General features: G+C 42.6%; 1 protein-coding gene across 1 annotated transcript in view; it reads left to right on the plus strand.

The window, feature by feature from the left end:
- The first annotated feature begins 1,487 nt into the window (after positions 1–1,487).
- MYL3 (myosin light chain 3) overlaps positions 1,488–12,826 on the plus strand; it is a 42,088-nt gene continuing 30,749 nt past the window's right edge. Inside the window, exon 1 of the mRNA XM_080383101.1 lies at positions 1,488–9,442. Coding sequence (XP_080239227.1) covers positions 9,320–9,442 — 123 coding nt within the window. The 5' untranslated portion in view covers positions 1,488–9,319. The remainder of the gene's footprint in view (positions 9,443–12,826) is intronic.

Genomic DNA, 12,826 nt, shown 5'->3' on the forward strand with positions numbered 1-12,826 from the left:
CTGTATTTTACATAATTTTACAAAAAAAAATAATAATTCTCCATGTCTAACTAGCAAGCTGGAATTGTGTTTTCTGCTGGGACTTCAAGATAGTCCTGTGACTGAGATGATAACAAGAAATGATAGCAAGGTGTAAATTTGATCATCACTGCAAAAGTTGCCTTATGATTATGGCCCAGAATTTTAAATACCTTTGGTAATAAAAAAGGAATAGAACAATGAGTAGCAGGGACAGATCATGAGTCTTTATGGTTCATTTTAATTTGTTCGTGCTCTTCTCCAAGTAGGATTTGGCTTACAGGAAGCAGAAATGAGATAAGCTGGGTACATCTATTTTTGCTGTTGAACAGAAAGTTCCAACAGAGGCCTGACTTGTTGGAGGCTGTTTCTTGTGATGTGGGATTTCCGCCTTCATCTCCCATCACATCAGGAGATAACATAAGCTCGGAGCTTCCCAAAGCTTTGCTTAATGCTGTAGTCATGTATGTCCTGGGAACTTCCTCTGGTGGACTCTGGGCTTGGGCTTTGGTAATGGCTGGGGTAGAGACTGATCCCCAGAACAGTCATGAGTATCTCCTGCACATCACTCTGAGAGCATCGGAATAGAAAAGGGGGAATCTCAGACTCAGTCTGGGACTTTTGCTAACCCCAAAGTTGCAATACTGCAGCAGTTACCACAACTTCACAGCTTGAAATACAGTTTTATTTGGCTGGAGCTCATTTCATACAACTAGCCAGCCTGATTAGTCTTCCAGGCTTCTTGTCTGGTAAGTAGAGTGATATAGATGCCTTTAAAAAACAAGGAAGACAGTTTTCCAAGAAAATGTGATAAACTGTCCTTTTTCCATGAAGGTTTTTCTTTTAATTCCTAAAAGCGAGCCTGAATGGACAGTAGTCAAAAAAAAAAAAAAAAAAAGAAAAAGAAAAAAGAAAAAAAGTGTATTTAGGGGAAGGGAGGAAAGAGGGAAGGGTGACTTGTAGATCCAGTGTGGGAGCAAACTTGGCTTTTACTTTAATGTGCTGCCTTTTGGTGTCTTCAAATAAGGAAAGAGTTGATTGCAGACCCTGACGAGATTTTTTTTGATGTTGAAAGCAAAAGCCTTAATTATATGAGGTATTTAACAGTGGCTGGTGTTCAGACTCTGGAGGTGACTGGAAAACTTCAGTTTCTGGAGGGCTTGAGAATAAACTTTGCTTTTGGAGGGCTGACCTGCCACCATGATTTATCTACCTCAGCACAAAAAAAAATAATCAGTGTTTGATCGTAGAGGAATGAAGCTGGGTTAATTAACAATATACAGCTGTAGGCTGCCTTCAGGGGCGGTGAGCTGGCTGACGTGGATAAGGTTCCTGCTAGGTAGTTAAATAGCTCTAAGGGGGATGGAAGGGGAGCACTGGGTGAAGGGAGACCTGGAAGAAGCAGGGAGAGAGAGGGAGGGAGGGAGAGGGAGGGAGGGAGAGGGAGGGAGAGAGAGAGGGAGAGAGACAAGGAGAAGGATGAAGCGGAGGCAAGGATGGACTGGCCTGAAGGGGCTGAAGAAACAGCACAGGCAGTAGATGAACTGTCAAAACCTTGTGGGGGACTGGTAGCTGTGCTGGGGCAAGGTGTGAGCACTACCTATTGAAGTTAACATGGGATGGGATGGTAAAAGCCCTGTTGCAGCTGGCGAGTTTTGAGAGTGCTGCGACTTTTGATGAGAGGTCTGGGTGAAGATGCTTCCTGAAATACCTACCACATCCCTTCCAGTGTGTGATGTATCAGTTTAACTTAAGTGGCAAGATTTTATGCTGCAGATTTGCTTGCATGTGAATGTGCAGAGAGGAGTGGGATGTTCAACTTCTTATAGATGATCCCATTAAGGCAGCTGTAAGATTAATTATCTTCTGTGTCCAGTGCCAGGTCAGAAAGGTCTCCTGAGATGTCCTCTTCTCAGAATTTGCTGTTACTCCAGATAAATCGCTTTTTGGTTTTTATTTTTCCTGTGTCCATCACTGGCCCCTTTTGGGTCATTTTCCTAGAACAGAGCTAGTTCTCTGTGAATTCAGGTTGCTAGAAGAGGGCAGCTGTTACTTACAGTCCCTGGGATTGCTTTGCAGTTAATGCCACTGAAAACATGGCTTGGAAGAAAGGAAGAAATCCACCTTTGCCCAGTCCTTGCAGTGCAGCTGTCTCTGGTAGTGGTTTAGTAAGAACATGAAATGCTCAGCTTTGAAATTACAGCAGCCACATTGCAGTACAAGTAGGGACAGTCAAAAGCTGTAAAAATAGTTGCAGTGCCATATGAGCTGCTGATCTCGTACAGTACCAAAAACGAGAGTGAGAAGGAGGAGAGTAAAATGCCACAGCCCCATTGAAATCAGTTAATGCTTTTCATTTTCCTTATAATGGCCTTTTAAAGTTAAAAACACAAAGGAATGATGAAATGGTTATGGTGGTGGGGACTGCTGGACAAATTAACATGCATCTACCACTTTTGCCTTCAACATCTGCTCTAGGGTCTGCAAGGTCACCCTGAAAAGAAGTATTTACTTGCCTGCTGAGAAACCGAGTGATCAGGGTATGGGTAGTATTGTGTTGCCAACCTGTTGGTCACTGGGCTGATCCTTTTACTTTGTCCCTAAGAAGATCATGAGTTGACTTGCTCGTAGCCCTTAAGTGTTCAAAGGAGAAGAGTTCTCAGACTCTGTTGAGTCCCAGAGACAAAAGCATGAAAACCTGTGATGGATGGAGGCTGAGGGGAGGTATGCTCCTTTTGGAAATAAAGGAATGTATTATTTTATTCCATTCCTGAAAAGAAAATGGAAATATCCTAGTGGGGATGAAATGGGCTGTATGAGTATGGAAATGTGGAATTTGCTCACTTTAAGCATTTGAAAGTGAAGCCTCCAATGTGAGCAGCTGGGATTTCCGCTGCCAATGTATATAGCGAAAGAGAAGTCTAGAAGGGTATTCATCCTACCTGTTATAAAGAGCAAAAGTTGGAAAGAATCACTATCTGGGAGTATTTCTTCATTTTGACAAAGAAAAGACATGGATAATTGCTCATCTAAAAGCTAGGTATTTCATCGATGGTAAAGTTAAATGACATCAGTGTCCCCTAACGTTTCTAATAGGAACTAGATGATTTTCTGAAGTAGGCTATTATGAAGTCTGTAAAACAGCTGTTAATTAGTCCCTTTAATTGACATCTAATACTTTTTCCTTTCAACAAACCACTGAAGAATCCTGTTGAGTTTTTCAGGCTTTTACTTTTTTGCAGTAGGACTTCAAAAGTTTGCTGAAGCTGTAATGCAGAAACCCTTTCACTTCTGCTCTTTGTCCCATGGTACCTGCATGGTCTGAGGATCCATTATATACTAATTTCCTACTGAATCCCACATGTCTTCATGGGCAAGACCATATTTCTACAAAGTTTTGTGTCACCAGTGCTTCTTTGGTGCTTGGTATCTTAGTGTTATATTTTCCATATAAAAGATACAGCTTATTTTTTTTTCTTTTTCTTTTCTCCCTTCCCTCATGCTCCTCCACCCTGATGAACAGCAAACATGTGTTCTCCTGATCCCAATAGTCAGAAAGATGGTTACTGCCAGACAATCTACTATTCTGGTCCATATCCACAGCTGGTATAAATCAGCATAGTTCCCTTGAAGTTAGTGGAACTCACTGATTTATAGCAGCTGAAGAGCTGGTCCAAAGGCAAGCTTTTGCTGCTCTTTTGAGCTGATGTTCCTATAGGAAGCAGTGGTAATATTGGGCAGACAATTCACCCTATGAAAATTGGGAGCAGCAACAGTAATCTCAAAGAAAATTCTCAGGTTTACCTTTATTTCTGTCCTCCTCCACCTTTGCTCACAGCAGATTCCCATCTGATAAACATCCGCTCAGCTGACCCGCCACATCCCTCTCTCCATGTGGATAGAACCCCTTCTGTTCTTCCTTCTGATATCTTGGCTTGTTGTAACCACTGAGGTGTTAAGGCATTGATGGAAAAGCTGGCGAGATCTACAGCTGACAAAAAGTAGGGAGAGAAATGGAGATCTCTTGGAAGTTCCCCATCTGTTGTTTTTTTTTTTCTTTTCCCCACCCCCCACCCCATTAACTATCTTTGAAATGCCAGTGCCATTTGAAAATATCTGAATTTCTGTTTATAACTTGGTTATATTAAAGTACAGAGGTTGAGTAGCATATGAGCAGATGTGGTTTGGAGCTTGCTTCTTCATCCAACAGCTGACAAGACATCTGCTGTGCTGGGGGCTGAAGAAGCAGAAAAATAAATTGTCTTCTGGTTGCAAATCTTCTAAAAACACTTTTTCTCTGTTCTCTGGGGAAGACATTCAAGCTGTGGCCATCTTATAACTCCAAGGACAGCATTCCTTATTGGGAAAAGTTACACAACTGCTTTTGGTTGGAGAGAACATCTTTGACGTGCTCTCAACCTCTCATTTAAAGATGTCTGGAGAGTTTCCATCAATGGTTGTTTTTGAAGAGAGAATTGAAGTTTAAACTCAAAGATTAATTTTATTTTTATTTTTAACAGAAAAAAACCCCAACCTACTGGTGGTGGGGAGGGTGTGTTGTTAAGAAAAATATCTGAAAATTTATATGTTTTGGCCCTAAACGGTTCAATTCAAATATCCCACAACATTATTTCATGAAAATCGTTAACTTTTCTCACATCTTTATTTTCCTCGGGAAGAGGCAATTCACATTCTCCTCTACTTGGTCTGAGGGGGAGTGTGGCAAATTACAGTAAATGGAGTAAGTTTGATAGAAAATCTAATCTAGGGACCCTTTCCTTTGAGAGGCTGGACCAGATGATCTTCTGAGGTCCTTTCCAACCTGGGCTGTTCTACGATTCCAGCAGACATTCCAGCATTCCATTCCATATGACAGACAGGCTTATCAAGGACCAGAGAATCATAAGGCACTGTGGCAGCACTCCCAAATTTAAATGATTCAGGTTTTGGCCAGAATATTTTGTTTTCACTTATATTCTATTTTTTCTGGGTTTAAAATCCAATTTTTTTTTCTGTAGGAAAAGTCTTGATGAGCTCCGTTCTTTTTGAAGATGATCCCAGTCTACCTCTCAGGAGAAACTTAGCATACCCTGATGATCAAGGGAGTTTTAGTAAATTCACAGCTAGCCCAGCCTCTCATGTAGGACTCCAGAATAGCTTTTTGGCACTAAAATCTACTGCTAACATCTGTTGTGAGCATGACTGAAAAATTGAAGAGGACTCCCCTCACTCCCCACCCTTCAAAACCTATTAATAGGAAGAGGGAATTTTGGTCAGGGTTTTTTTGCAGCTGCTGGGACTCTAGGGATCCTCATGGAAGAGGTGAATGGGGGGTTTAGGGCAAGATTAGCTGCATTGATTGGGCTGTTTGCAGAAGGATTTGCAGGGCAATGGAATATCTTTAATCCATGGAATCAGTCCAAGACATCCACCCAGCAGTGGTTAGCCAGCCCTGCAGGTACTTAAAACTCATAAGGTACCTCCCTGTTTTGCCTTGACATTGCATATTTAAATAAAGATGTTATTTAAATTTAAATATATTTCAATAAAGCATAAAGTAATCACATAAATGGGGCTGTTACCTGCCAGCTACGCTACATTGTGATGAAAAAGTCAAGTGAAGAACCGCCTCAAGCTGTGAATAAGGGCTCGTCTGTTGGGGTATTTTGGTCATTGGTAGGTCTACACACAGAAATTAAACAGAAGCCAGGAGGGAATGTGTTATGTGTGTAGAAGAGGAAGAGAGATGTAGGAGACTGACTAAAATCCCAAAGTATTTAACTGGGATTTTTCTGGCATTGCCAGAGGCCTCCTCTCTGAGCCTGACTGACAATTTAATAAAAGTGGTGGGAGACTGCAACCACTTTAATTTTGCACAAGTGCAAAGGATCTTTTTGGTGAACTTTGTCAAGCCAACTGTACTGTGAATATACTTTATCATTAATATAATGAAAAGCATATTGACATAACCTTTGTATGAGTTTGGCTGAGAGTCAGAATGAGGTGAGCTTTCTGGATTGTCTTTGCCATTATTTCTCTAATATCTTTTTCTTAGAGAACAGCTGAGAGGGGGAAAAAAACCACCAACAAACCCCACAACCACGGCTGATCTGTGGCATTTGGAAGAGAAAGTGAAATACGACTCCTCTTGTTATTATGGTCTCTTCTTATCTTGAAGAGTTGGAGGTGACAAAATCCCAAGCTGCTGCGGGCATCTTAATTGCCTGATATTTTCCAGTGCCATTTCCAGTTCAGGAATAAGACCTGGTGGCTTTTTCAAATGTTGTGTGAAACACACTCCTGTGCTTAGGCTGGTGCCTGCTCAGACGCTGTCCTTGTGATGGTTGCTCTCAGAGCACACGCTAATTTGCATTGCAGCTTTGCTGCTTTGAATTAGCAAAACTCAGGATTTCCTGGGTCTGTGCTGACTTCTGCGATGTCAATCGAGAAGTCTGTAGTGGAGGATCATGGTGAAGTTACTCCCTGGTATTTCTTTGGGTCTGTAGAAAGCTCTTACAGTTCTCCAGCCATGACTTGTTTCAATGCAGAAATCAATGCAGCAAAACTTTTTACAGGGCATGAAAACAATGCACGATTTCTGTTATTTCTTCACAGAAATATCTACAGCTTGCAAAGTTTACAAGGATCACTTCTTCTGATCAGCAGGGTGCATCAGACAGTTTCCACACTTAATTCTTGTTTGCCCTGGACAGAAAATGGGCAAATGAGAAACAGAAACTTTCAGAAAGCCTTTACTCTGGGGCTTTGCAATAAGAAGGAAATCTCAGAAGGTGGAATCTAGCCTGGGTAGGGTTCATCTCACTTTATATGAACTATGTGTCTCTGCTCTCATCACAGTCACCAGAGACCTTGTCCATATACTCATTGTGGGGGTGATGCATCTCTTTCAGCAGCAGATAACTCAGACTTCACTCAGTCACTTAAATGGCCAGTGTCTGGTGTCATAGGAGATGCCTCTGCCTACAGTGGCCTCTTCAGAGCTATGGGGGTGCCCTATACCTACGGTTTAATAATTCACCGTGGATGGGGTTCATTTGATTACATAAGTGTTTCTAGAGCCATTTCTGATACCTTATGGTATCGGAAGCATATCGGAAGGACTGGCCAGTATACAGTTATGGCACAGACCCTATGGGAGACTGGGGCCCTTCTGCAACGGCAACTGAAGGCCAGGTGGGATCATCTAGTGCATCTCTGTTGCGTCTCCAGTGCAAACCAATCTTGCTCTATAACCCAGGGACCAAGTGTAGGTTTATACCCTAGGGAAGCTGAACTGCTCCCCTGGCTGCACAGCTTATAGTGTGTAGATCAATAGGCTGGTAAGCTGGTCTCAGAAACTTTTTCCTGCGTGGCCACACAAACGTGGGTTGGGACTGGTGGGCTCCATCAGAGCAGGTCTTGTGGCGTTTGTGAACTGAATAGAAGTGGCAGAACTAGAGTCTGGTCTGGGAGAGACAGTAGACAGATCTCTGCATAGCTGTTCATGGAGACACATCCTTTTGCTGCTACCAGCTTTGACCAGAATTGAGTTACCTGGAAGGCAACACACTGCAGGGAAAAATGCAGTTCTCAGGGTGGTCCCTGAAACAGTGAAATGCCAAAACACCAAAATACCTCACTAGGTTGGTCAGGAGCAGCTCAAGGTTCCTGTCATAGGCAGTGTTCTTGAAGTGTCCTCTTTAATTAGAGGAATGAGATTTGCTTCCCATTATCCAAAAAGCATAAACGACCATTACTGTGCAGTTATGCTATTGTAGCGATGTATTTATTACTGTAATAAATGCTGTGGCATTGCCTCAAACCTGGAATCAGAAAGCAGGCTCTCATTCAGGTAGGACCTGGAACTACACCATATTGTATAGACACAAAGCTCAGCCCTGCTCCATTCCCCCTCCAGTCTCTCCAGGTTCCCCAACTGCTTTCACTTGCTGAAGCCATGGTGGAGACAGCAGTTCAAAGGGGGTGGCCAGCTTTCTGTGTAGGAATCATGTGGCACTTCCAAGCTGCTTGTGTACTGCCAGTAGTGGATGGGCTGCGATTTGGGAGCAGCTGCGCGGGATAAAGCACAAGCACTCTTCCAGCAAAGCCAGCCAGGGAACCAGGAGTGCCTAGAGCAGCTACTGAGGGGTCAGGCTGGTGGCGGGGTGGGCAAAAGCAGGTCTCAAAGGGGTCTGAATGCTCTGTTATCAGGATGACATAGTAAGAAAAACAAAGAGATTTATGATTCAACTGATACTTATTTGAAATGCCAGCACAGATCCCTTTTTCAAATACATTGTGATTTGGGGGGTGGTTGTCTTGTTACAGGGGGTGTTGTTTTTTTGGAAAAAAAATAGATCAGGCAATGTGGAAGTGACCATGTCTCAGACAGTGACCTGATTTAGAAAAATAACATAAGCAAATGCGGATCTGAAAACTGTTAACTCCATTTTGCTTTGAAGAGGAGTTATCTAAATCAAAGTAAGGCTGGGATTAGAAAAGTTTCAAGTGGATACCCTTATCTTAGTTATTCTAATAGGAATTTGGCATTCAAGTCCCTAAAATGGTCTGGAAAATCTCAGACGTAAGGATGTACTTACAGAGACCCAGTGTTATCCCAGACCCTGTGTGTGCGTGTTTCCATGCTTGTTAGATGCTTTCTGCTATAAGCAATACTGGTTCTTTGCACCTTCCTAGGAGACCAGTCTGTGATCTGAGGTAACAATTCTCCCTTGTGCCAGCTAACGTGTTGATGGTCAGCCTCCCATATAGCTCCATCCTCATATCTAATTATAAATCTGTGGTCGTCTTTTAATGAACAGCAGCACAACAAAGGCCGGGGTGCAGTCCAGCCTGAAAAAGAGACACTGCAGCAAGTGAGCTGGGAAGGTAGGCGTCAGCATGGCCCTGGGGATGATAAAACCCATCGATGGACCTGGGTCATAACCCAGCCACCCTGTGTACCGCACACGCATGCACATGCGCACCAGAAATGTTTGACCCAGCGCCAGCCTCAGCCCTAAAACCCCCAACCTCTCATTCCATTTAAGTGTTAATTCATAACAATGCCGTATCTGATGGCTCTAAAATAGCCCGGTAAATGTCTTGTCCTTTTATAGCAGCAGCCCTATTGTAAGCTCTGGCATGTGACAGGTTGGAGAGTGACACAAGTGTGACTTCAGGAGACAGGACAGGCATAAAGACCTGTGTGCGCTGGTGATTTATCTTGCAGCAGCCACCTCTTCCCTGACTGTCTTGTCTCCTTCTCTCCCTTTCTAAAGCAGCCCACCAGCAAACCAGCATGCCTCCAAAGAAGCCCGAACCTAAGAAAGCTGAACCTAAGAAGGAAGAACCCAAACCGGCACCTAAACCAGCAGAACCAGAACCCAAAAAAGAAGTTGAATTTAACCCAGCTTCTATCAAAGTATGTATCTTTTGAGCTGGCATAGGAGGAAGTGGGCTGGGGGGCCTTGGGTTGGTGGTGGTTCTGGTGGTGGTGTATTCAGTACTGTGAGATGACCTTCTCCAAAAGCAGCTCATGGTTTTGAGCAGAGAGTGTGCAGCAAAGGCAATTGCCGCAGGCAGAGTAAGAGTGGGAGCAAAGTCGCTGGGCGTGTGTCTGCTAAACAGAGAAGCTAAAAGCTGAATTTTATTTTACCTGAAGATGATCAGATGTGTTTGTCCCATCTTATCCCCAAAGTATCAGATTTTATTGCATGCAAGTTTCACTGACCTCAGTGGGAACATGACTGCTCCTCTGCAGGCAATACTGCAGGTACATGTCAGGAAGCCTTGACTGTACCCGGGGCTGACTAACCAATGGCCAAGGCCAGACTGGAGCGGGCTTGGATCATGTGTTGAATTAACTTCTGTCTGCCTGGAATGCATCACTTTTGTAGACATCACCAGTCTGGGACTTCTTTAAAGTGAGCCATTGACACCTCCTGCGGTTTTTCAGAAAAGCCCAACTGGATGGCAAGGGAACTATGTGCTTATGTGCGTACTTTGGAAGGCAGAGAGAAACTTGGGCAAAAATCCAGGTTTCCTGTATGACCTGCTACTTTCAGGTTCTGCCCCAAGGTTCCTCCAAAGGGCATGAGCCTTCTCCTCCTCCTTTAGAGAAATTTCTACTGGAAAGAGTCAGTGCTGCTCCCATCAGGGTTTGCTGAAGTCTTGTTAAAATATGCAAGAATAAGATTATATTTCCTATATAGGTTTTGAGAAAATTTGGGGTCACTACTGTTATCCTGAGCTGCCTAACTGGCATCACGTTGCCCTTTCAGTGAACCACCCCATTGACAGGGAACTTTCAATGTTTAGGAAACACTCAAGGTTTTAAAGCTGTGAAGTAGTAATTCCAGTGAAATGATGCTGGAGGTCTGTTTTCCTTCCACTTGTTTTTTTTCATGGGAATTGACCCTTCAGCAGATAACTGAGAGTGACTCTTATTTCAAAAGAAATTTGTATCAGAGAATGATAAGAAGAAATTATATATTCCTATGGAAATGACCATGAAATGACCTCCTGACTTATAAAAATGCAATAAGCAAATGAAGATCTAAAGGTGAGTAGTTCCCCTTTGCTCCTTCTGCACCACACATGTTCAAAGGCAATGTCAGAGGCCCCTGCAGGCATCTTTAGAAACACCTCTCCGGTATTGTTTGCACAGTAAATACCCCAAGATGGACCGATACTGCAAGGCATAGCAGGATTTCTTTGCAAGGCATTGTCCTTTGGGAACTGTCCTTTGGGAAAAGGCATTGTTGCCCTTGGGAAAAAGAAGAGGAGCTTTGCAGCATCTCACGGGTTTCTTTCTCATAGGGATTTGGACCAGTCAATGACTGGGTGCAAATCAGCATTATTTGGTTGATTAGTTTAGAGCAGCCAGATTCTTTCCTGTTTCTTACAAGATACTGAGCAACCAACGGGGGAGTCCTGGTGATCACCTGTGTTTAAGGTGAGCCATAGGACATGAGGCAAGACTAGATATTGCTGAAGAGGGAAAAGGACACAGCTCCACCGCCATCCATGGCACCAACTCCTCAGAGCTGAGACGAGGGATGACTGTCTCTGGGATCCTCTCTTGTTAGCTCAGAAAGTAGTTTCCCTTTCAGGAAAACACAGAAACTATGTGAGGAAGGGCATAAGTTACTCTGTCTCTTCAATGTGCCTCCTGAGCACATGGCAACGTGGCTCTTGCGTGGCTTGTAAATCATGGACTGCTGAAACTGTTTGCTTCTTCCACATGGGACTGACTCCTGCAGCTAGGGATTTATAATAAAGGAAGCACTGACAGTGGGTTTGTCCTGCCTTGAATCATAAAGACCTTGCAAATCTTTCAGTTTTAATACCGGTGAAAAAAACTCAATAATTTGTAACTTTATCAAGAAGAAGTCTAATTACACGGAATTCAGTTTTGGGCTAGTTTTTAAAGTACTGACACTGGCACTGCTGTGCTCCGATAACTTCCGCCATGACCTTGAGCAAGTGGTACGTGGTGGGATCCAGCTTTCTGGTAACGTCTCTGTACTTAACATTCCTGCACTGTAAAAGGAGGAGAGGGCAATCGCAATAACTTCTTTTCCAGGGCACACATAGCTTCAGCCAGGATACCATGACATTGTGATAATGTTCAGCTGGGATACTCTGACACTGTGGTATGAAGGGCAGCTAAGTCCAGTAGAGAGATGAGCTGTAATTAAAAAAAAAACCCACCAAAAAACAACCCTCAAGCTGGTACCGCTTAAAAAACATTTAACACCACCATTTCAGGATCATCAAATACATTTTCATCCAAATAGGATTTGAAACCAATTCATTTTTGCATTATTTTTTAAAACGTACTCGCTCTGCACACATTTTCATGCAATTTCTTTTTTTGCCTTCCAGCACAATTTGCAATTATGGACTCCTATCATATTTTTTAAAGTGCTAATAAGTGCATATTGAGTAAGTAAATCCAGTACTCCTGTGATAGCATTGCTTCACCTTTGCAGAGAATATTCCATTATCTACAATATAGCAATTAGGACTAGGGAAAGCATAGGTAGATGCATGGGTTGGGTCCACGGTATTTTTTTTCCCCAAAACTCATATGCTATAAGGGGAGACAGTATTCTCTAGAGAAGTTTTCCTGGGAGTTTTTCAATTAAATGTTTTTAATCAAAAATGCTTTTGTCAAAATTGAAGCTATTTGTGCACAGGGCTGGCAAATATACTGCTTCCTGCTGCATAAACCTAGCTCTGGTGGAGCTCAGGCCATCTGGTGTAGATCAGAACACCTCCCTAGATCATTGTACAACATTTGAAAAAAATGCCTTAATGAGTTTTTAAATTCTCCAAACATCCCTTTACTGCATTCCAGGATGAAACTCATTCTTGTTTTCATGCAGAAGATAATCTGTAGTTAAAAAAAGGCGAGGAAAACAACCTTGTGTCAAAACAAAATGTTAAAAATTAATGAAATGCATCCTTTGATAGGAATGTCTCAAATTATCTATATTCATTCTTAGACCTTATTGCACAATTTTGTATTTGGAATTTTTGACCTTTTTTTTTAGGCACTAAAAAGCCTCCAAACTAACATACTTCTGTGGTAGAGAAATGTACTTCTTGTTTCAATTTTCCTGTCTGTTAGTCTGCTGTCATGAGAATGGTCTAAAAGCCTTATTTTCTTATTTTTCTTTTTTTCTTAATTTTCTATGAGCCCTGTTTGATTTTCCCATTGTCTTTCTCTTGCCGTTTCATTGTCTCAGTCTGTACTGAGTCTCTACTGGGTTATCAGTTGCAGTAGCCTAAATGTGAGATA

This window comes from Falco punctatus (assembly GCF_963210335.1).
Source record: "Falco punctatus genome assembly, chromosome: 4".
In the NCBI taxonomy this organism is placed as follows: domain Eukaryota; kingdom Metazoa; phylum Chordata; class Aves; order Falconiformes; family Falconidae; genus Falco; species Falco punctatus.